At 48.0% G+C, this 25,602-nt stretch overlaps 1 protein-coding gene across 1 annotated transcript; it reads right to left on the minus strand.

Annotated features, from left to right (window-relative positions):
* Nucleotides 1-258: 258 nt before the first annotated feature.
* On the minus strand, nt 259-25,328 carry CHST7 (carbohydrate sulfotransferase 7). The gene is made up of 2 exons (XM_027607383.1): nt 23,632-25,328; nt 259-868 (listed from the first exon to the last, which is right to left on the minus strand). Exon 1 carries the CDS (start codon nt 25,131-25,133, stop codon nt 23,673-23,675), a length of 1,461 nt encoding a protein of 486 aa, XP_027463184.1. The 5' UTR covers nt 25,134-25,328; the 3' UTR covers nt 259-868; nt 23,632-23,672.
* Between the last annotated feature and the right edge of the window lie 274 nt (nt 25,329-25,602).

Here is a 25,602-nt window from a genome sequence, read left to right on the forward strand (position 1 = left end):
TCACAGCACCAAACGTCTGCGATTATTTAAACGTGCCTTGGGATTAAGAGAAACACTTTAAATCTGGTCTGTGTTGTAACTTCTGGCCTACAACAGTGGTGAACAGACTTTGAGTGTTAGTTGCTAAGATTCTTGAACTCGATACAGTTTCCTCGATAGTCTTCATGAATTCCTTTGTATGCAGACTGGCTTTTCCCCGAACCACGCAACTGAACTTCATCAAAAAATCATCCTAGCAAAACAAAACGAATCTTGTCATTAACATGGACTCCGGAGTCATTTAATAGTATTAATTACACAAACACCAGACAAAAGAACTTGAAAGTGAAAATTCGTGTCAGCTCGTTAGGGTTCTCCCACCCCAGGGAGAGAAATCACTTCTTAAAAATTGGTTTAGGGGCAGGTGTAGGGGGAGCTCTTCAAAAAAGAGCTGAACGAGTCCGGTTTAAATTAACAGCACTCAGACCTGTTATTTAATATTAAGTAATGTAATCAAGGTACACAGGACTGCACTCGGCCCTTATTCACACTGATGTTTTGTCCAGGCACCCGCTGCTGATGGGACATGGTACCCGATCACGTCTCCTCTGTGTTCTGAGAACACCGCGTTGAAATAGCTCCAGCAGAGGCAGGTGCAGGCTGGGAACGAAAGCGTTTCCTACTGTACAGCCCTAATGATCCACATCGTACGTACTGTCACTTCCTTACTGAAAACTTCGTTTCAACCAACGTGTCGGTCGTCATTTAATAGCTGGCGACATTCCTGCTCCGCAGAGCTGCGCAGCGGGTGGTCCCCAAGCCGAGTCCCCATCTCTGCCTCCCCCGTGCTGGGGCGACATGCTGAGTGCCCCGCTGCGTGCTGGCTGACCTGAAAGGGAAGGGACAAAGCACGGTTTGAACCTCAGAACACAGAAAGCCCAAGACAGAAAGCCTGATGAACTCTGCCAATGGAAGGCCTCATTTATTTATTTATTTATTTTTTAAGATTTTATTCATTTATTTGACAGAGTCACACACAGTGAGAGAGGGGACACAAGCAGGGGGAGTGGGAGAGGGAGAAGCAGGCTTCCCGCCGAGCAGGGAGCCCGATGCGGGGCTCGATCCCAGGACACTGGGATCATGACCTGAGCCGAAGGCAGATGCCCAACTGACTTGAGCCCCCCCCAGGCGCCCCATGAAGCCTATAATCTTCCTTCTCGAAGCTACATCCTCTGGGGCTGGAAGTCCATCCCGAGTCAGGAACTGTCGTTTCTGCTCTGTGAGGACAGGCCCGGAGAAAATGTGCCCCAAGAGGGATTTGGTGAGGATCAAGATGGGACAAAGACGGGGGCACCTCTGGCAGGATAACTGCGCCTTCTGCAACTGCTGCCGGGGTGGGGGGTGAGGGGAACAGAACGCTCTGAGACCCGCTGGGCAGAGTGGGGGGGCGGGGGAGAGCTGGGACCGAAGGTGTACCTTCAGGCACGGACCGTGTAACCACCCCTCCTCGGCTCTGCACTCTGGGTCACATGTGCCAAATAAATCACAAGCCAACAACGATCGGCTGTTCCGTAAAGCGAAGGCTGCCTATAAGTGACAAAAAACCCCCCCAGCTTTCTACCTCTGGGGCATGTGAATGGTTTTCTTCTTTCATTAAGACACACTGCTTGTGTCACTGTACGGAAGCAGCAGAATGGCGGGCCGACTCGGCATGCCTGTGCTAGTTCTGCCACCAGTTTCTTGCTTTCCGGGGGCCCTTCCTCTCGTGCTCTGTGCCAAGTTGGACGTTATTTTCTAATGTGGTGAAACTGTCCATCAGCTCAAGAGGACTAGCGATGCAGAGTTTGGGGAAGAAGCATTTTCAAGATGATGAAAAGTGTGCAGTCAAGATTCACATTAAATAGTTAATTGCACAAATGCCCCGAGGCCTTTCTATGAACCTTTAGTATTGTTAGTGCAGGTTATTTGCACAGAGAAAGAGCCACCATGTCAGATTTCAGTATAATTTAGTTTAATGAAAACCAAGTTCCAGAAGGGCTAACTCTGGTTCCAGATAAGATGGAGCAAATGCACTTCTCCTTGTTCCTTCCACAAAGTGTCACTAGAATCCCCAAACATGATACATATGGCAAAGATAAGACTTTGGAGGCTGGGGAAAAGAAGGCGGACGGACTGCAGACCTTGGGAAATGAGGGACAACAGACTTGTGAGTTCCCTCGGCTTTCTTTCTGCTTCCCCCATATCCTGGAATAGACACCGAAGATACCAGCAGCCCAGAAGTGCAAATGGTCAACGACCAAAAAGCCCCAAGAAAAGCCCATTATCTCTAGCCAAAGGACAGGGAAAGGGTCAGCCTAGAAGCCAGAAACGAAGCACCACACACACAAACCCCCCCACTCCTGTCAGCAGAGGACTAGCGGGAAGCCAGGACTTCTAGAGTCCCACCCCCACCTGGCAGTAACCAGGGGGTGCACCCCTTCCTCCACCAGCAGTGTCGGTGGAGGCCTGCTAAAAGAGAAGATCTAAATAAAATTCAGAGATTCAAATGTATCCCAAATATTCAGGACACCATTAAAAAAAAATCACTTGTCAAACCAAGAACCAGGGACATTTTGACTTGAATGAGAAAGGATAAGTGACAGAAGCCAACACTGAAACAACACAGATTCTGAAATTATCCTCTCTCATCAGTATGCTTCAGTGAGCCATTAGGAACACACTTGAAACAAATTAAAAAAATAGAAATTCTTGGCAAAGATATATATATATATAAAAAAGAACCAAATGGAAATTTTAGAACTGTAAAGTACAATAACCAAAATTTTAAAACCTCACTGGATGGGTTCAATAGCAGAATAGAGATGACAGAGTAAAGAATTAGTGAATGTGAAAAGAGAGCTATAGAAATTATCTAATACGAGTAGCAGAGAGAAGATAGAGTGAAAAAGGATGAACAGAGCCTCAGGGACCTGGGGTACTACAGTAACTGACCTATTCATTTCATCAGAGTTCCAAAAAGAGAAGGACAAGAGATTGAAGCTAAAAAAAGTACTCGAAGAAATATGGCTGAAAATTTCCCAAATTTGGCAAAAGATGTAAACCTAGAGATTCAAGGGGCTGAGTGAAACACAAAGAAATCTACACCAGGATACAGCATAATCCAACTTCAGGGAAGACACAGAAAAAATTCCTGAGAGCAACTAGAGAGAACTGATGCATTACTTACAGAAACAAGGCTTTGAATGTCAGTGGATTTCATATCTGAAAACATGGAGGCCAGAGGAAGTGGCACAATACTTTGCAAGTGCTGAAAGAAAATAATCGTCAATGCGGAGTTCTATATTCCACGAGAATATCCTTCAGGAATGAAGGTGAAATAAAGACATTCTCAGACGAAGGAAAACTAAGAATGTGTTGCCAACAGAACTGCTGTAGAAGAACCACTATAGGAAGTTCTTCCAACAGAAAGGAAATGATAAAAGAAGGAAACAAAGCATCACAAATGAAGAACAGAAAATAGGAGTCAATTTAACAGACTATCCTCTTGAGTTTAAAGAATTACATTTGATAGTTGAGGCAAAAATTATAACACTGTGTGATGTAGTTCTCAACATGTATAGAAAAAAAAAATACTAGAGAATTACAAAGGGGACAGGATAAAGGAACCTAAAGGGACATGAAGTCTGTATACTTCCACTTGAGGTAGTGAAATGTTGAGACCAGTAGATTGCAATTAGTTGCAAAAGCACTAAAATAAGCATACAAACAAAAATACCTTAAAATGCTGCAGATAAAATGAAGTTCTTAAAATTATTCACATAACTCACAGGAAAACACAAACAGGGAAATGGGAACAATAAACAGAGGGAACAAACAGAAATCAAGTTTTAAAAATAGCAAATTTAAACCCTACAAGATCAATAATCATATTAAATATAAATGGTCTAAATTCACAAATATACAAAAAGAGACCAGCAGAATGGCTTTAAAACATGACCCAACAAAATGCTGTCTATAGGTGGGTTGAAAGTAAAAGGATGAAAAGAATGTGCCATATAAACATGAATTGAAAGAGGAGTCGGTGGTGTGAGTCCTGGACACTTGTCATGAAGGAGTCTAGTGAGCTACTGCCATATGCTAAGTCTGACGTCACCAACCAGCTTACAGGTTTGCAGTTGAAAATGGGCATGGTTGTAAGCTCAGACAGTTGCAGACCACTAAGTGTCCTTATGTTGCAGTGATGCTAAAAGTGGCAGTTCAGGCCAAGTAAAGAACAAGTCCTTTGAAATGACAATTTCAGAATTTCTACAGGCAAAGAAATTGCTACGATTATTGAAACTGTGTGAAAACTGATTGGTTGATAAATTGCTATCATTGCTCTAAAATCACAGGCTTCACTTTCTGCAACAAAACTGCATAAGGACCAAAGGATATTTACTGAATGAAAGTTGCATTTTGGTTTTTCCATTTTTTAAACAATAATCAGAAAAACAGGAATTAGTGGTGATCAATGCACAACTTTCTGAATGTACTAAAAGCCATTGAACCAGACACTTTAAAGGGTGAATTCGGTGGTATGTGAATTACATCTCAATAAAAAAAAAATCAGGAAAAAAAGGGCATCTGTGTGGCTCAGTCGGTTGAACATCTGACTCTTGATTTTGGTTCAGGTCTCAGGGTCATGAGACTGAGCCCCACATCAGGCTTTGTGCTAGGTGTGGAGCCCGCTTAAGATTCTCGATCTCCCTCTTCCTCTGCCCCTCCCAACCCCTCATGCTCTCTCTCTAAAAATAATCAGAAAAAAGAAGAGTGGTTATATTAGTATCAGATAAAATAAACATTGGAGCAAAGAAAATTACCAGGGACACCAAAGGAGAGTACATAATGGTAAAAAGGCTCAACCCACCAACAAGACATAGCAATCCAAAATGTCTACATATGCAGCAAACAACAGAACTTCCAATTTTCTGAAGCAAACCTGAAGGAACAGAAAGGAGAAGTAGACCTGTCCACATTTATACTTGGAAACTTCAATACTTCTCTCTCAACAACTGACAGAATTACTAGACAGAAAATTAACAATGATAGAACTATATAATATCGTCACCCAAACAAGACTGAACTGACATTTATACAACACTCAACCTAATAACAATAGAAACACGTTCTTTTTTTTTAAGATTTTATTTATTTGAGAGAGAGAGAGACACAGAGAGAACATGAGCAGGGAGTGGGGCAGAGGGAGAAGCAGCCTGACATGGGGCTCGATCCCAGGACCCCGAGATCATGACCTGAGTCGAAGGCAGATGCTTAACTGACTGAACCACCCAGGCGCCTGTGAGACACATTTTTTTAAGCATGCATGGAACATTCACAGCACAGGCCATATCCTAGTTCATAAAACAAACCTGAACAGATTTTGAAGAACTGAAATAATAATAGTGTGTTCACTAATGATGGAATCAAACTAAGAATCTATATCAGAAAGACAGCAGGAAATTCTCCAGATCCTTGGAAATTAAAGAACACACAGAATTCTAAATAATACATGGAATATTAAACAATATATTCAATTAAAATGAATATGCAACATATCAAAATTTGTGAGACACAACCAAAGCAGTGCTGAGAGGGAAATTTATAGTATTAGATGCTTAAATGATGTATGGTCTCAAATCAATAATCTAAACACCTACCTCCAGAAACTAGAAGATAAACACAAGTCAATCAGAGGGAAACAAGAGCAGAAATCAGTAAAATTGAAAACAGCAATGAAACAGGGAATCCCACTGCAGAACTCACAGGCATTGAAAGGATAAAAAACACTAAGAATAATTCTACGTACATAAATTTGACAACTTAGATGAAATGGACCAACTCCTCAAAAAGCACAAACTGCCATAATTCATCCAATATGAAATAGATAATTTGAAGTTATATAGCTATTAAAAGTGTAATTAATTGTTAAAAAACTCCCAAAGAAGAAATCTCCAGGCCCATTTACTTTCAATGGAGAATTCTACCAAATATTTAAAGTAGAATTAACACTAATTCTACACAATCTCTTCCACAAAATTATGAGGCCAGTATTACCTGATACTAAAACTAGACAAATACCAAAAAAACCCAATATCTCTCATGAACTTAGATGCAAAACTCAACAAAGTATTAGTAAATCAAATTCAACAATATGTGAAAAAATTTATATATCATGACTAAGTGGGGTTTATTCCAGGATGCAAAGCTGGTTCAGTTTCAATAATCAATCATGTGATCCACCATATTAACAAGCTAAGGAAGAAAAATCCAACACATCAATTGATGCAGAAAAGGCACTTCCATCCATTAAAGGCATTTAACATCTGTTCAGATGTTAGAATTTCTATTACAGAAATATAGAATAGAAATTCTCAGCAAACTAGGAATAGAAGGAAAATGCCTCAACTTGATTTTTAAAAATTCTACATAAACCTACATCTAACCTAATTCTTTATGGTGATAGACTGAATGCCTTCCCCCCCGCCCAAGATCAGGAACAAGGCAAAGACCTCTGCACTTGCCATTCTTATTCAACATAATATTAGAAGTCCTAGCCAATGAAATAAGGCAAGAAAAGGAAATAAAAGCCATGGTTACAGGAAAGGAAGAAATAAAACTGTCCCTATTTGCAGGTGATATGATTATATACATAGAAAATCCCAGGGAATACACACACACACAACTAACAAATGAATTCAAGTTTGCAGGTTGCAAGATCAAGATTAAATATCTATTTGATTTATATGTATACCAGAAATGAACATTTAAAACTCATACTATTTACAATCACTCAAAAGAAATGAAAAACTTAGATATAAATCTAACAAAACAAGTAAAGGACTTATACGCTAAAAACTACAAAACACCAATAAAAAAATCAAGTAAGATTGAAATCAATAGGGACGCATAACCATGTTCATGTATCGGAGGACTCAACAGTAAAAGATGTCAATTTTTCCCTCAAATTGATCTATATAGTAAAGATGTCAATCTCCCCCCAAATTGATCTATATAGAGATTTTAGAAAATTCCTATCAAAGTCTATCAATGCTTTTTGTAGATATAGACAAGCTTATTCTAAAATTTATGTGGTAAGGCAAAGAAACTAGAATAGCTAAAACCTTTCTGGAAAAGAATAAAGTTGGAATAAGCATTCTATTGTGTTAAGATACATATAACTACATTAATCAGAACAGTGTGGTATTGGTGGAAGGACCGACTCATAGATCAGTGGAGCAGTAAAAGCCGAGAAATTGACCTACATATGTGTATGGCTAACTGATTTTTGACAAAAAATGAAAAAGCAATCTATTGGAGGAATGACAGTCTTTTCAGTAAATGGTGCTGAAGCAGTTAGACATCCACAGGCAAAAACTAACCCTTTACCTAAATCTCACACTTTAAACAAAAACTAACACAAAATGAATCATAGAATTAAATGTATATAGAGATAAGTTCATTCTAAAATTTATAAGGAAAGACAAAACATACAAAATGTTTATGAGAAAACACAGGAGATACTCTTCAGGACCCTAGGGTCAGGCAAAGAGTTCTTAGACACAGCAGAAAATGCACAGTCCACAAAAGAAAAAATTGTTAAGTTGGACCTCATCAAAATTTACAAACTTTTGGTTTGCAAAAGATCTTGTTAAGAGGATGAAAACACAAGACAGACTGGGAGAAAATATTTGCAACCACATATCTACCAAAGGATTTTTATCTAGAATATATAAATAACTCTCAAAATTCAAGAGTAAAAAACAAACAATCCAGTTAGGAAATGGGCAAAACACCTGAACCTGCATTTCACCAAAAGGAGAGAGGGGTGGCAAATAGGCAGACAAAAAGATGTTCAGTATCACTAGCCACTGGGAAAATGCAAATGAAAACCACAAGGACATACCACTACACACCTAATAGAACAGCTAAAATACAACACAGTGACAATACCAAATGCTGGTGAGGCTGCACAGAAATTTGATCTCTCATACACTGCTGGTGGGAATGTCAAATGGTACAGCCACTCTCAAAAACCGGTGGGTAGTTTATTATAAAAACTAAACATGTATTTACCATATGATCTAGCAATTGTACTCATGGGTGTTCATCCCAGAGAAAGGAAGTGTTATGTCCGCACAAAAATCTACACACCAATATTCACAGAAGCTTTACTTGTAATAGTTAAAAACTGGAAGCAACACAAATGTCCTTCAGTGGGTTAACAGTTAAACAAACTGTGGTACGTCCATACCATGGAGTACTACTCAGCAACGAAAAGGAATGAACTATCAATACACGTGACAACCTGGCGACCCTCTAGAGAACTCTGCGGAGAACAGATGACCTCAAAAGGTCACATACTGCATGATTCCATTTATGTAACAATCTTGCAATTATACAGTTATAGAGATGGTGAAGAGCTTAATGTTTGCCAAGGAAAGGTTGGATGGCGTGGGGTCTATGATTATAAAGGGGTAGCCCAAGAGATTTTCTTTATGCTGGTGGAGCAGTTCTGTACGTTGATTGTGGTAGTGTTTACACATATCTATACGTGACCAGGTTCCACAGGTCTGTGTGCACACATACACACAAAATGAGTGCATGTAAAAACCGTTGAAAACTGAGGTCTGTAGGTCGTACCAAGGTCAACTTCCTGGTGTTGACAGTGACCTACGTGAAAGATGCGGCCTCTGGGAAAAGCTAGGTGAAGGATGCTCTGGACCTCCCTTTACTGTTTTTGCAACTTCCTAGGAGTCAGTAATTATTTCAGATTTAAAAAACTGTTCCTCTGCTACTGTTTCTTTGTGCAATGTGTTCAGCTCTCCATTTGGGTTGTTTTTAAAAGACCCAGCAACAACGTGGCAGTAACTCGGGACGATTCTCTGTCAATAGCTCGCCAAGTGTGAAATGTTGCCTGGTCAGAGCCCATGTCCTGACAAATGTCCCGTTTATGGAGATAGTACCAGTCCGACCTCTGGACCCCAAAGTGCTCTTTAAATCCTTTTATTAAAAATCTTTTTAAAAATTCATTTTATCTACCTGAAAGCTGTTTTCCACTCACGTTCAAATTTTTTTTTTTTTTTAATCAAATCACCGGCTGGAGAAGGTGGGAGGAGAGGAGCTCTGAAAACTCTGTGCTGCCTCTCTGGGGTCCATGAACAACTGTGCTGAAGTCCCGCTAATCCAAGCTGGGCAGCCCACAGTGTGCCTGCAGCAACCTGACAAGGCCCCTTCCTTCTTCACACTGGAGAGGGGTTCCTGTCCTCCCAGAGTTCCTGAACGTCACTGAACCAGGGCAGAGATGCTCAGCATATACCTTCCAGTTCTGACGTCTGCCTCCATGGAGCCTACAGCCCACAAATAGAACCTAAAAAAACCTCTCAGTGAATTTCCTAATATTTTTCCATTATTTTGGGTTGTGGGTTTTGGGTTTTGTTGTTTGGTTTTCTGTTTGTTTTTGTTTTTGAGGGAGAGAGTACGTGCACAAAAGTGGGGGGGTGGGAGAGGGAGAGAGAGAATTTAAGCAGACTCCCCACTGAGTGCAGAGCCCAAAGCAGCTTGATCTCACAACCCTGAGATCATGACCTGAGCCAGAAATCAGGAGTTGGATGCTCAACCGACTGAGCCACCCAGGTGCCCCTTGGGTTGCGTTTAAAACATAAGCATACCTGTGAATTCTTAATGTGATGTTCCCCCAAATTCTTAAGCCCCAGTGTCTTAGATACAGGATTAAAATTTTAATTCACTCCAGATCTCACTCTTCGTAATACTTTGGGGCCCTATTCATTTGAAGCTATGAAGGATTCAACTTTGTGGGCAAGTTTAAAAACCAGACCCTTGGTTTATCAGCAAGCTACAGTGACCAAGTACCTAGCATTGCTCCCCCCCCCCCTTTTTTTTTCAGCTGCTGGGCGTTTGACAACGAAGAATTAAATTTGAAGCTACTAAACTTCTTGGTTGAAACGATTCCCATTTACCCAGAATCTGGGGAAAATAAAAATGTTTGCTACCGCCTCCAGCACCTAAAATGAGTGTAGACCCTTCTGGATATTCTTTTTTAAAGATTTTTTTTAAATTTTTATTTATTTGCCAGAGCACAAGTAGGCAGAGCAGCAGGGAGAGGGAGAAGCAGGAGATTCAGCAATTCCATTTCTGGGTATTTATCTAAAGACAATGAAAATACCAACTCAAAAAGATATATGCATCTCTGTGTTCACTGCAGCATTATTTATAACAGCCAAGACAAGGAAGGAGGCTTACCCTACACACTACTGAGAATCTTTAAGAATCTCCAGATCAGGGACGCCTGGGTGGCTTAGTGGGTTAAGTTAGCATCTGCCTTCGGCTCAGGTCCTGGGATCAAGCCCCACGTCGGGCTCCCTGCTCAGCTGGGAGTCTGCTTCTCCCTTTCCCTCTGTCCCTCCCCCTGCTTGTGCTCTCTCATAATAAAAATCTTTAAAAAAAAAAATAAAAAGACCTATCCTGTATGATAACAGAAAACAGATAATAAAACTGCCATCAATTTACAGAATTCTAGAGATTTCAGTATATCACTGTTTGGTGAAGCTCACGAAAAGGGTTGTTTTCAAAATAGGTGGCACTGATATGTGAAGTCTTTCCTTAATACTCAATTCACAAATTCGCTTGCACTTTAAAAACAACAACAACAACAAAACCGATCATGTACTTAAACATTCAAAGTCATACTCCAAAGACCTGGGTGTATCTGACCTCCTTTGCTACAGTTCCCCTAGTCTTTAAATGACCAGCCGGGGCCTAAAGGCGGTGGGCTGCCCGACCAAGAGCCTGGCTGCCATCCAAGGGAGCGGAGCCCCACCGCGCCCCGCAGGCGGTTGGCTCGGCGGAGGCTCGGGGCGCTACGGTGCAGTAACTCAGGAAGGCACTCGTAGCATTTTAATCACACTTCTGTCGACCTTCGAGGCCGGGATGGGGGAGGAGGAAGAATTGCCTTCCTGCTGGCCTTCGAGTTAGAGAACATTCGAGTCGAACAGAGGAACGCACAGCCCCGCCGCTCCCGGCGGCCTCCCTCACCACGTTGGGAGGCAGGAACCCGTCCCACCCCCCTCCGAGGGCATCTGCCAGCTTTACACGGACATCTCACTTCCCTCCTCCTATTGCACTTGGGAGATTTTTAGCCGCCCTTCTTCCAAGTGCTGCTCAGCGTCGCCTCCGGAGGTACCCCCCCCCCCCGGCCCCCCGCCCCTGCCCACACGCTTGTGCCAGGTGAGGCACCCGGCGTGGACGACCGAAAGCCGCTACGCAGATGCTCCAAGCCGGGGCCGGGACCCGGGGCTCGGGCTGAGATTTCCGGGTATTCAGCCGGGCCCGTTACCACGGGCGAATTACTCTCCAGCCCATTGTAACAGCCTTCCTCCTGGACCCACTCCAGGACAAGTGGGTCGAGCACGGGCGTTAGCCTCCTTTTCAGCGGCCACGGGTCCTCGCGGGGGCTTCTCCCAACATCCTACCCCGGCCCCACCCTCTGGGGAATGAGGTTACTGCCCAAGATCATCTGTTAACCCCCGCGAAGCTTTCTTAACCTTCCTGTTTTCACCTCAAATCGGTGAAATGCGGTGCTAAGGAAAACGGAAATGACTGACAGTGTTTACGACAATGGGGCCATCAAGTTGTTGGGTTTTTTTTTTTTTTCTTTTTTAAGGGAGCTGCTTGGGGATAATGTGAAAATAATTCTTGAAAACCCAGAAATGTCAAAGTGCGAGCATTCCCTCACTGTGACTCTCAAGCGAAATGTAATAGGAAACATTTAGTTAGCTCATGCAACCGCACCCCCCAAATTGCCTAGAAATGTACTTAAATAGCATAAATGTTATAAATTCTTTCCAGACTTTCCGTGTGAAAAATTAAGCGGCGGCGGGGGGGGGGGGGCTGTTACCAGTACATCTGCACTAGTCATACTACTTAAAACAACTCTCACTTCAGGTGAAAACGGAGTTTAAAAAAAAAAACCCACAAAAAGAACTCTTGCCTGGGGAGCAGGGGGAGAAACTAGGGGAGAAGCCACTTGCTGGGACGTGGGCAGCCCAGGTGGAGCTGAGCCGCCCCCCCCACCCCCTCGCCGCTACACAGGGAGAGAAAAGGACTCACTTCTCTGCTCCAGCAATCCACGGAAAACCTCAACCCCTGCGAGTCATTCACTGGTCAAGCCCCAGAGTCAGCCAGGGCCAAAATTAAATGGCCATTATATTTCCTCAATAGGCCAGGATAAAATAATAACAGGCTTCTAGTTTGATCATGCCCACCCCCAGCGAAAATATCCCAAGTTTCTGAGCTCACTCGAGAAAATGAATATGCTCCAAACCAGTATTTATGAAACTTGGAAACAGCTGAGTCTGCTTAGTTGGCTTTTGTTTTTCCCTTTCACCGAGCTGCTCCGAGGTATAATTTTAATTGGCATACATAATTGCTTTTGTGAGTAAAGTCGTTCCTGACTCAAATAAAGGAACTGAGTCAGTATCTTATAATACGCATTTGATGGCCCACCTGCAGATGTTTGTCATCTACCAAGTGGGGGCAGCCCTGGTTAGTGGGGGCTCGGGGCTAGGAAGTGCCGGAGCTTGGATCTGTCATTCAGGCAGCCCTCTGGCCCCCCCAGGGGCTATTGGTTAATGGAGTGGATGAAGGTTGGGGGGGGGTGGAGGGGGTCACTGGGGTGGGTCTCTGCACTCAGCTGGGAAGTCTGCTCGAGATCCTCTCTTTCTCTCTCTGCACCCCCCACCCCGGCTCATTCGCTCATGCTCTCTCCCAAATAAATAAATATATCTTTAAAAAGCAAATGGCACAGCAGCCGAGAGCAGGTTCATGTTGGCAAGGGAGGTCGGAGCAGGTAAACCAGTCCTCTCCCGGGCCCGCAGGACCGCCAGAGATTGCCATATTTAGGAGCAGGGCATGAAAATCTCTGGAGCTCGAAACTATTTCACTTTCCCTTTGCTGAGAAGTAAAAACAAAACAAAAATAAATTTAAAAGGCATTCAATAGTGCTGGGAATTCTGTTGTTCTTTGGCAGGGTGTGTTTGTGTGTGTTTCTTTTCAGTCAACCATCTCTCTTCTTTGCAAAACAGTCCCCCTTGCCATCCCTAGCTGGGGGAGGCGGGGGAGCGGGGCGGAGTGCACAGAAAGGCAACAATTGTTTGCAGAACCTGAAAAATGTATTATTTTCCTTTATTACATCCCTGTTGGTGATACCCTTTATTAGATCAAGAAACAGCATCTACTTTTATTGCTCTTGAAATCCAAATATTCAACATAGGCCAGCTCTGGGCTGTATGAAAGGAGTCCTATTTTTGTCTGTTTTGGTTTTTTAATTTAAATTCACTGAGCCCACTGATAGTACATCACTAGTTTCAGGTGCAGCGTTCACTAAACTATCAGTTGCCTATCACACCCAGTGCTCACCCCATCCCGTGCCCTCCTTCGTGCTCATCACCCCCATTACCCCAGCCCCCCCCACCTCCCCACCCACCCAGCAGCCCTCAGTTTGTTTCCCAGAGTTAAGAGTCTCGGAAGTTCTATTTTTAAAAACATTATCTTGGTTTTAGTCTTTTTGGCTTACTGTTCCCATAATCTCTCTGAAGCAGTGACAAGCTCTCTCTCGCCAGGCCTGGTCTCAGTTGTGGGGGGAGAGTGACCTCAAAAGCTCTGGGGCCTTCTTCCCTACTGCTCCCCTGAGCTGTATGTTCTGTAAAAACTGCTTCGGTTAGCCCCCCAAGTTCATGTGGGGGCTGCTCCTACCGTCCCTCAGTTTTGTCATCTGTACAAAAGAACGCCCAGGCTCGATCCCCTGCCTGCTCCCCATACCTCACAAATGATTCTGTCGTGTTCCGTTTCTGACTTTCTGTTACGGCTGGTTTCTCTGCTTCCAGCCTGCTGGTTGCCATGACCAAGGGACATCCATCACACAACATTAACCTCTCCCAACTGGCCCTCTAGACATTTTGCATGTCAGGCCAGATTTGAGGCCTCTTGCTCAGGCAAGGCCCCGGGGACTGCCCTGAGTCCTCACAGCGCGCCGTGTGCCTTCTGGGGCTCCTTGGAACACCTGCCTGAAAGGCTGAACAGAAAGGGCTTCCATTCCACACGCAAAAACCCGTCTGCCTCAGTGGCTGTTTCCAGAATGTCGCTCTATGGCAAAGCTCCTTGCCACTCGCGTTGATTTCAGGGGAGGGGAGTCTGTTCACCCTGAACACGGCAGTCCTCGAGGTCAAACGTGGTGGTCGTCCTTTACCGCCTCTTAACCCCCTAACTGAAAACTACCCACTGTCGGCTGATGCCCCAGTTTCTGCTTGGCATCCCGCACGATGGTCTTTAATGTGACCGAGGCCAGCTGCAGATGTCACACCCGGACGCTGGCGTGGTGCCTGCAGGCTGGCGGGGGGGGGGGGGGGGGGGGGCAGGGAGGAAGGGGGCGGGGAGCAAAGCTGAAGGGCTCCAATTCTCATGAAGGCATCACTGAGCTCTGCGACTTTTCTCCAACTGAAACTGCTTCCTGTTCAGCTCCCAAACGGTTCTCCACTTCCCCGTGCTCTTGAACCTGGGCCAGGGCTGTTTCTTAGTCCTTACTGTTCTGATTCTATACCGCACCGAGGCAGAAATATCTCTTTCAACAGAGCAAATTCTTCCAGCTCCGCTCCGGGGTAAGAGGCTGAGGAGCCAGGAGACCTGGCAGAGAGGGGTTCATTTCTAAGTCACCTTGTTCAACTGGGCCAGCGGGGCCACAAAAGTGAGACCAGCTTAGCTTTTTCAGTTTCTATTCTTCTCTGGGCTGTTCAGGCAGAGGGCAGCCTGAGAAAAGGCAGACTGAGGAATTTTAAGCCAGGTTCTTATGTTTTTTAAAAGCATCGCGCGGACTATTTATATTACATTTGTATTCATGGGAAGAAAATCTCTGCCCAGGCTAAAAAAAAAAAAAAAAAAAACCTCTTTGAAAACCCTCTGAATCCTGTCTCAACAACTGTAAATGGGCACTTCTGGCCCCCACCCCCGCCCCCACCCCAGACTACAAAGAGGGCTCTCAGGAGCACAGAGAAAAATGTAGCAAGGGTTAAACCTTATTTAAAATCAGCCAGATTCCCCCAGTGAGAGTGTCCTGAAATAGCGGAAGTTCCAGTCCATAGGTACAACCCACTGCAACAGTACCAGAAGGCCATCCCAACAAGGAGCTTGCTAAAGCCCGCCGTCGTGCATCGGTGTGGCTTTATAAAAAGGTGATATTTTTATTTCAAAGTGTATCCAGTCCTTCAAAAGGATCACAGGAATGCCACTTGCCAAATACATGGGGGCTGCAGGAGGGCTAAGAAGGCAATTTCATCCGGGCATCCTGGTCACCACAACCCAAGATGTAGGCACCCCTTCACCGTCTGAGATGCGCTGTGGGGTCAGAGAGAGGCAGGGTTCGGGCAGGAAGCGTTTTTCCACCCACCACACTAGCCAAAATGAAAACATTCGGCAAAATCCACGCTGCTGAAAGTCTGGGAAACAGACACTCCCAGAAACAGCTGCGGGGAGTTGAACACTGGTACAACCTTGAAGAACTTCACCTCTCAAAATGCAAAACATGTACACCCTTTGCTACATAAGGTCACCCTACTGTAGATGTTTTTCTCAGAGATATACTTACATGTGTGCACACAACACTATTAAAAATGTAGCAATGAAATGTTGGGACTAGGAACTAGTTAAATATGTTATAATACACACCTATGGTGTTTTACTAGGTTTCATTATTTTATTTCTGTAACCTTTATTTTTTAAAAAAACTAAATACATTTTATTTAACTTATATTTTTCAGAGGAGGGGAGCGGCAGAGGGAAGAGGGAGAGAGAATCTCAGGCAGAGTCCGCGCTGAGCGCGGAGCCTGACATGGGGCTCGATCTCACGACCCTGAGATCATGACCTGAGCCGAAATCAAGAGTCGGATGCTCAACCAACTGAGCCACCCAGGCGCCCCTATTTCTATAACCTTTAGATCATACGTCACAAATAAGATTTTGTCACAACCGGATTTAGTAGAAGCAGAGGAATCGAGTCCACTATTTTCTGAAACACTGGTACAAAAAAGGCAAGGGAACAGTGCCTTAGAAAAGATTATTCATAAAAGACCATCGGAAAAACCCCTAAGCAAAAGCTAAATAATTCATCACTAAGTTTAATATGAACAGGTACAGATTTATTACACTGAGCAGGCATTCAGTTCCAGGCTTAATCCCATAAATCTTTCCCTAAACATTACCAATCCTTCTAAAGGACAAATGCTTGAGCTCGGCAGCACTTTAGACACTGCTAGCTGTTGGAACATTCCACAGAAAAATGGAAAATAATCTTGCGAGAAGAGGATGGCAACAGTCAGCAGCCAGTATTCTCAGACTTTCAAATTACCAAAGAGCATATACAATTTTAGTCGAGAAAAAGTCCACATCTTTTGAAAATTAAAGTTTTAGAATGAAAAGCAACCTCCCCTCCCCCTCTTTAACAGGCACAGAGATACTGAAAACGTTCCTAAAAATCTAACTGGTTTACGTAAAGAAAAACATGCCCTTATTAGTTGTTAAATGCAGTCCGTCCGGAGACTCTTCAAACACAGGTGCTATTTGGACCCTCGGCCGGTGGCCAGGAACGGGTGGTGAGGGGGCCAGAAAGCAGCAAACAAGTTCCCCGGGTGTGTTCTCTGCAGCGCCTGACCGACTTCAAGTACTTCTCCAAAATAGTGATTTAGGCGCTCGGAGTGGCTCAGTGGGTTAAGCATCTGCCTTCAGCTTGGGTCGTGATCCCAGGGTCCCAGGATCGAGCCCCGCATCGGGCTCCCTGCTTAGCGGGAAGTCTGCTTCTCCCTCTCCCTCTGCCTGCCACTCCCCCTGCTTGTGCTCTCTCTCTCTCTCTCTCTCTCTCTCTCTCAGGCAAATAAATAAATAAAATATTAAAAAAAGAAAAAAACAAAATAGTGATTGAGAATTTGGAACTTGTGAATTCTCTTCACCACCTTCTTCAAAGTCACGTTTTGGATAATCTCATCGTCGCTATCAGGTTTCTGGACTTGAGTAGATGGGAGCAGAAATCCAGTACAGCCAAGCACTGCGACTGCCCACAAATGGGGAGAATGGAAATTGGTGTGGCCACTTGATGGAAAACAGTGTGGCAGTGCCTCAAAAAAGTTAAAAATAGAGCTGCCATGTGATCCGGGAATTCCACTTCTGGGTACTTATGCAAAGGAAACAAACACACTAACTCAAAAAGAGATCTGCTCCCCCACGTGCACTACAGCATTATTCACAATGGCCAACACGTGAAAGCAACCTAAACGCCCATCAAGGGCTGAATGCACAGAGACAACTTGGCTTGTCTATATACCATGGGCTATCAGTCAGCCATAAACCAGAAGGAAATCTTGTCACTTGTGGGAGTCTGGATGGACCGTGAGGACATTATGCCTATGAAATAAGTCAGAGAAAGACAAATACCATAGGACCTTCCTTAGAGGTGGAATCTGAAAACAAACTCATGGAGAGAAACCGGTGAAGGGGGTCGAAAGGCACAAACTTCCAGGTCTAAAATGAGGGATTCATGGAGATGTGGTGTACAGCACGGTGACTGTTGTTAATAATACTGTATGGCATATTTCAAGGTTGGTAAGAGAGTAGATCCTAAAAGTCCTCATCACAAGGAGAAACATGGTAACTACACCCGGTGACAGGTTAACTAGGCTGTGATCCTTTCACAATAGACACAAATACGGAATCACTATGCCGTGCCCCTGAAACTAACACGATGTCCTCAGTCAATTCTATCCCAATTACAAATTTTTAAGGAATTAAAATTGAAAAGATTTAACTACCCCAAAGAGGGCAAAATACGTTTGAATTTGCAGAAAACGTTTCTAGACAAATACCACAAGAAATCTTATTTCTTCTAGGAAATACATGTGGCTGCTTCTGGAAAGTAAGACTGGTGGGTATTTTATATCCCTATATGATGTAACTTTTAAACTTTCTCCACCATGTGTTTATATTATTTCTAAAAAAAAAAAAATTGGAGGTGCTAGTTTCAACACAGCACCTGATTTCAATCCGCTGGCTGTGTTATCCTTGACAATTACCCAACCCGTCTGGGTTTGTTTCACCATCTGCAAGCGGGGCTGCTATGTACCTCACGTCCCTGCGACGAGGACCAACTCCACACAACACGCGTGTAGCGAGTAACACAGTGCTCAGGACAGGCACGCAATAAATGCCACCTCCCCTTAGCTCCAAGAAACCCCGGAAATCCTCTTAACCTCTGTTCTTACCGGCAAGAACGCTAAAGCCAAAAAGGTTTAGGGGCCTGCCTACTGACAAGATACTTCCTGTCAATCAAGAGATAACCAGGAGAGTCAGGCCCTAAAGCCTGGGTTCCCACCCCCTCACATAAAGACTTGATTTCCTATGCCCTAAGGAATGACTCTATAACTTACCTCATGGCCACACCTCACTTTGGTAGGGCCGGCCTCCTCCCCGGCCTCACTCACCGGACTGGAGGAGTCTTGATTTTTCCTTAAACACCAAATCCACCAGCAACTGAGGGGGTCCGGGCAGGACCCCCGGGAAGGCAGCCCCACAGGGGAGCTCCAATTACGTCTTGCTCAAAGGCAGCACTAACCCCATAAGGAAATAATAAGGATTTGGATGTGGGTGTGTTTAAAAAACAAAACAACACACCCCCCATCCTAATTTCCAGCCCTCTGGCTTGAACACAGCACCTGCCTCGACTTACGATCGGGAATTTATTTTTTTTTAAGATTTTATTTATTTATTTATTTGAGAGAGAGTGAGAGCAGGGGGAGGGGCAGAGGGAGAGGGAGAGGCAGACTCCCCACTGAGCACGGAGCCCGATGCGGGGCTCGAACCCGGGATCCCAGGATCATCACCTGAGCCGAAGGCAGACGCTTAAGTGACTGAGCCGCCCAGGCGCCCCTGGCCGGGAATTTAAATGGATTTTGTTGAATGAGAAATTCTATGTGGGGACAATGTTTAACGAATGACTGTTCTGTGTTTAGGCAAGAGATTCTGCTTTGAGTGATATTTACGCATTAGCCGTTTGGGGCGTAGTATCCTGATTAAGATGGAACGACATTGAAAACGCCTTGGTGGGGACTTGGTGGTAGCTGGTCATTTTCTGTTTGGATGGTTTCCTTAGAAAGCTTTCTGATCGTTGGGTTATTAGTTTACGGTGCACTTACCTCCTTTCCTAAATTCGTTCAAAGGGTCCATCTGGGGCACCTGGGTGGCTCAGTCAGTTGAGTGACTGCCTTTAGCTCAGGTCATGATCCCGGAGTTCCAGGATCGAGTCCCGCGTCGGGCTCCCCACTCAGCGGGGAGTCTGCTTCTCCCTCTGACCCTCTCCCCTCGCATGCTCTCACTCTCTCTCTCAAATAAATAAATAAAATCTTTAAAAAAAAACGGGGGTCCATTTATCTGGTCAAGGACAAAGACCAAGGTGTCTTAAATGCCTACCGGAATGAAATCTTGGGGCCTCCCCCAGGCAGAGGTCAAGGGGAGACATGCTGAAAAGGACCGGACAGCACATCCGTCTGTTTGGATAGTGTGTACAATGATGGGTTATTAGGTAAAAAGCCAGGACAGCAAAGCATTTAAAGGAATGTGAGAGGGTGATTAAGTGGAGCCGTGGATAATTGAAGACAGTTTTTCCCTTCCCATATTAACACCATCTTCTTGGAGCCTCACAGCTCCAAGTTCCTTTACATAAAATGCGGTGGCACACACTTCGCTGCTCACCCACAGCCCTCCAGTCCCCCACCTGGATCATGTTCCCGGGCAAGAGCCCCGCCCAGACGACGGACCAGGACTGGTCCGGGCCGCGGTTCTCCACTTTGGCTGGCCCGCACAATCACCTGGCGAGCTTTTGGACTATCCCAATGCCTGGACCCCACCCCGGACCAATGAAATCAGAATCCCTGGGTGTGGAGCCCAGGCACTGACATTAATTAAAAAAAAAAAAAGCCCCTCAGGTGAATGTAATGCTCAGCCAGGGCTGAGAACCACGGGTCTAAGCCAATCATTGACCATCCCGTTTTCCCTTTTGCCAATTACTGGGCTCGTGCGGGCCATGTGAACGAGTGCCAGCCAGTGAGAAATAATAAAAGGACGTCGGCCGGGGGGCGGGGCAGTTCTGGGAAGCTTTTATAACCAGATTGAAGGCGAGACACATGAGGGAAAACTCCTCCGCCCCTTCCTTACTAACCAGCTTCCTTCCTTCCTGCGTTTTAACAACCCTGCATAGCTATGTGAGGAAGTGATGCTGGCAGCTGAGGCTACCATCTTGTGACAGTGGGAGAAGACGCTGCTGAAGGAAAGCCAAGAAGGTGGCAAAGACAGCAAAGGGCCTGAGTCCTTGGTGACTTGGTTTAGGGTGCTGTGGTCCCCCACCCAGGCCTGAAAAATGGTGCCCTGACTCCCTCCCTGCCATATCCTGGCCGTCAGGCATGGGCCGGCCAGAAGCTGATCTGGTTAACTCAGGGGCAGTCCCCCTTCCCTGCTGGGCTAGGGGTGTCACCAGCTAGACCCCCCGAGGCCTGACCTTGACTGCCACCTGCTTGTACTCACTGACCCTTGTCCCACGTCTTTCCTTAAGCTCGTCTTCCCGGCTTCTCTCTTAACTCAGGCAAATGGAGACCAAAAACACCCCTCGAACTATAGAGACCGCTCTGACGAGGCCTCCAGGCAGCCCAGACCGCTTAGGCCAGTTTGAGCATAACCGCCCCCAGCCCCACTCGCACCTGTGCCGATGACCACGGAGTGACCTCTAGAATGACCGACAACTACTTGTACACCTCGTTGTAATACCAAGATCTCCGCCCAAGGAGCACAAGCCTCCCTTACATAACAGGTGTATATCGGCAGGTGTCCTTAAGGCGCATGCGCGGCCTCATGCCCGCCTCTACAGACGATCCCAAGGCTCCCCTACCTAAATATTCATCCTAACCCTAAACAAAAGGAACCCATTCACCCTTGCTCAGGGAGTCACGGCTTTGGAAGTTATTGCCCGTGATCTTATTTGATGCAAATAAAGTTTCCCTTGTGCAGCAACTCCACCTGCTGTATCTGTGACTCACCAAGGAGCCATCTCCCGTCGTGGGTTCGGTTACCGGGTGTGGATGACGCCCCGCGGGAAGGCCAGCCAGGGGGAGGGCTGCTACTGAGTCGCCGGCTTTCCTGCGCAGGTGCTCCCGGCAGCTCAGGGGTATTTTATTGATTCATTCAGCAGCTGGAGCTTATGCATAATAAGGCTAAGTGTGTTTTCCATCCCAGCCTATACTCTTGGCCTGGCCCAGGGGCCAAAGGTGCTGCGAGGGGACACGAAGGGGGCCGGGTAAGGAGAGATGCTGAGTGCGGGGCTCTAACACCCACGCTGCCCCACCCAGGCCAGGTGTGACTTTGGGCAGGTTACCTGACTTAGAGCTCTGAGTCCCGGATTCATCTGTAAAACCGATACTAGGTCAAAGTAATGACACCTGTACAATGCCTACCTTGAGGCGCGGCACAGGGGGATCCATCCCCTTCCGCGGAGAGTGGGGCAGATTTTTTGGCAATCCCTCAGTGGATCAGTAAGGTTATCTTTCTAGGAACCAGGAATACGCGCGTTATGATGAATCCACTGGCTGGTGGCGACATGGTTAAGTGCCCAATAATTCCAGCAGAAGTGTGGGACGAAGGGCTCAGTCACCAACGTACGGAAAGAGCCTAGAGCTTGCTCCCAGATGTCCCTGCAGCCCTGCAAAGGAAGCCTCACTGGCCTTCGGAACAGCGGCACCAACGTCACGCACCCAGATCCTAACTTCCTAAAGGAAGGATGCAGATTGTACCCTCTACCCTCCTCTCTATTCCTTTCTTACTTCACCCGAGTCTGAGCTCAGCAAATGCTAGTAAAAAATGAAAACAAGGAAGGTTTCTGGGAGATCGTCAGTTCTTAAAGCCATAAAAAGGCTGCAGAACTCGTCCCAGAGAGGCTTTCCCCCAGGCCTGCGAGGGAGGGTGAGGGGCCATTATGCTACTTACATCTGCAAAAACAGGATTAGCAGATGAAAGGATGTTTTTGTTAAGATGTGACAAGTCACCCTGTGCCTTACCTTCCTTTGCTCTGGAAATCAGGAAAGAACACAGACTTCCTAGCAATTACAGACTGACCATGAAAACCCCTTGATTACTGGGAGAAAAATCAGTCAGCTTCCGAAAGCATCTGCAGCCCTGGTCTATGAAACAACAACCAAATCCATCCTCATTAACATCTTCAACTTTGTCCTCAGAGCTTCATCCCAGGGGAATACTGGATTACACTATAAAATAATGAATGGAAACTTAACTCACTTCCGCCCACCCAGCCCGGCTTTTCCTCCTCCTCTGGACTGCACAGGGCAGAAGCCTGCCCCCTTCCAAGTCACACAGAGTTTGGGGAAACGCGTTCCCATACCGCTAACTAGACTCCTAAGGTCAGCATGGTGCAGAACAAACAAAGTACAGGCCAGACACGGACCCAGACACGGACCACACGCCGAGGTCGTTTACGCCCCATCTTAGCATCTTCGGATGGATGCTTTGTAGAGAAAGGACACAAAAAACTGGGAGGGGGGATGTCTTTCCGCAGCTGAAGCTGTTTCTGCCACTCTTAAGATTCCCTCTCCCAGAGGGATGGGGCAGGGTGCAGAAAGCTCAGCCCTCGGGTCTTGTCGGCACAAGAGGAAGCTGACTAGGCAGCTCCTGTGACCTGACGTGAATGGGATATGGTCCAATATCCTGCCAACGGCCAGCCGTGGAGGAGGATGGGTGGCAGGGAGATGCTCCATGAGCCAGGGGAAAGCAAAGTCCGTTCTATGCGGCTAGCCCACAGCAGGAGACACACGTGTGCAAAAACCGTCGCGAGTTAAAGGCCTTGTCTACACCTGATGCTTAGTAACTTAGAAGGCACGGCCTGGAGCTGCGCTTTAGGGAAACAGAGGCAGAGAGTAAGTGTGAAAAAGATTAGGGGCAGGGAGGATAAGAGTCGATAACTTTGCACCAAACCCTGCTTTGGGCTTTCTCCGCGCCTGCAAACACTGTTGCACAGTTTCCCCACGGGAACAGACTGGTGTCAAGATAAAATCCATCAGCCTCAAATGGCCCCCGAAATCAGATACTTTTCATGTCAATTTCCAGTCTCAAGTTCCATGATGACTGTTTCACGAACCTTCTTCACTCTCTTCAGACCTCTTCTCTCTCCCTCTCCTCGCCCCAGTCTCTCAACAGGTGACCGACCTTAACTCCTACTTCATTGGGGGGGGGGGGGACCGGGAGTGCGGAGACCTGGGTTCCGCCTCAGCCAAACTTAACCCCGCTCGTCTCAGGGCCCTCCTCTGAGGGGGAAGGTGGCTACGCTGGCGATCCCGACGAGTCTCTTCCAAATTCTACCAGCCGCGCTTTCCCACCCGCTCGGATCTATTCAGCCAGGGTGAGATCTGGGACGGCATCCGCTCCCCACCCCTTCCCCCTGCAGGCTGGTCTGAGCTCCCCAAAGACCCTTCCCTGCCCGCAACCCGCCCGGGGCCACCTTACCCGGATCCGTCCCGGGGACGCGCGTTGGGGGGGGGCAGGGGCTACGTGGCACCGTCGGTCTCGGTCTCAGGCGGCTTCTCCTCCTCCACGGGCGACTCCAGCTCGCCCTCCTCTCCACTGCGAGGGTAGGCCAGCAGGCGCATGGCTGGAGCGCAGGCCGCCTCCACCTGGCGCACCTGCTCTCGGCTCAGGCGCTCGCGCCAGGCGTGCACGGCCTCGCGGGCGTCGCGCGCCGACAGGTGGAAGGGTCGGTCGGCGCCGTAGGCCGCGCCCCGCGTCATGTTGAGCGCGAAGGCGTCGAGCGCGGCGAGCGCGCGCAGCCCGGAGAAGCGCAGCAGGCGGCGCAGCTGGGTGCGCGGCTGCCGCACCAGGTCCTCGTAGCGCAGCCTCAGGTAGCGGCGCCGCAGCCAGGCGGGCGCGCCGCGCGCGAACAGGAGGTCGCGCAGCCAGGCTTCGCAGATCACCTCGAGCGCGCCGGTCAGGAAGAAGTCGGCGCGCGGTGCGGCGGGCAGGGCGCGGGCCTGGCCCCCGGGCCGAGCGCCCACGCCGTGCGCCAGTAGCACGCGGTGGAAGCGGTCGCCCCGCTGGCGGGTGCGCAGCACCTGGATGCTCTCGCGCAGCAGCCCCTGCCTGGACTTGAGGCGCGAGTTGTGCACGGCCCGCGGGTCGCGGAAAAGTTGCACCACCTTCAGGTTGAGGCCGGGGTCCCGCAGCAGGGGCACCAGCACGCCCAGGTCGAGGAGGCGCACGTCCTTGATGACCACCACCGGGTACTTGCGGCACTCGGCCTCCAGGGCGCGTAGAGCCACGGGCGGGCAGCTGCGCTCGCAGGCGGCATCCTCGACGAGGCCGACCTCAGCGCGGGCACGGGGCGCGCCGGGGCACAGCGGCGGCGAGCAGATGACCTTGTTGGTCCGCCAGCGAAAGAGGGCGGCCGTGGTGAGATTGGCTGCGCCCGGGGCGCGCGCGGCGGAGTCCCCCGGCGGCGCGTACAGCCGCAGCACCGAGAAGTCGCAGCGGAAGAGCGAGCGCAGCATGTCGCGCAGCGCGCCCTGCAGGCTCTCGGCGTCGCCCGGATACAGCGCCTGCCATAGATGCCACATGGGCTCGTACAAGTAGAAAACGTCCGGGTGCTGGTTAAAGAGCTCGCCCAGGAACGACGAGCCGGTGCGCCAGGTGGCATGCACATAGATGTGCTGCTTCTCGCGAGACACCGCCTCCCCGACGGCGCCGCTGAGGTTGCCCGGGGGCCGGGGGGGCTGGCCCGCGTCCCCCTCCGCGGCCGGCCGCGCCTCCCCGCCCTGTTCGCGCTCGCCCGCCGCCGCCGCCTCCAAGCTCCAGACTCCCAGGCTGCGCTGCACGCCGGGGCAGTGCCCGGCGCCCTTGTCGCCGTCGCGGCCGCCGTCCAGCACGGAGGGGATGAGCAGCAGCACCAGCGTGTACAGCACCAACAGCAGCGCAAACTTGCAGTACTCCCGGCGCCGCCGCCGCCGGCCCTTCATCGTTCACCGAGCCCCCCACCCTCCGAGCGGGTGGGGCGCCCGTCCTCTCCCCTTCCTCAGAAATCCCGTCCCGAGTCCGCTCCTCCGGCCTCTTCGGGCCCCTCTGCGCCGGGAGCGGGAAGGAGGAGCGGAGCGACCGACCGGGGCCGTGCATCCACCAGGGGGAACTCAGGAGGCGGTGGTGCTGGTGGCGGCGCCCCTGCCCTCTCTCGGCTCAGCCGCTGGAGAGCCGCCTATTGGCTGCTTTGGCCACCGCCCGCCCCGCCTTCAACCTCGCTGCTTCTCCCCGCCTCTTTACCCGCCCGGGATCGCCCACGGCTCCGCCAGATCTGGGCGGGATTGCCGCGGGGTGGGGACGATGGTTGGGGCGCACCGAGCCAGACCCCACCTTTCCCCAACCCCTCCGTCGTGAAGTCAAGTCTTCATGAATCGACTTCAGGCAAGGGAGGGGCTCGTATGTACGGAATGT

Source organism: Zalophus californianus, chromosome X (assembly GCF_009762305.2).
Source record: "Zalophus californianus isolate mZalCal1 chromosome X, mZalCal1.pri.v2, whole genome shotgun sequence".
NCBI classification, from domain to species: domain Eukaryota; kingdom Metazoa; phylum Chordata; class Mammalia; order Carnivora; family Otariidae; genus Zalophus; species Zalophus californianus.

Bases quoted from the DNA above. Each gene is read 5' to 3' on its own strand.
- CHST7 (XM_027607383.1), bottom strand. From the start codon at position 25,133: ATGAAGGGCCGGCGGCGGCGGCGCCGGGAGTACTGCAAGTTTGCGCTG.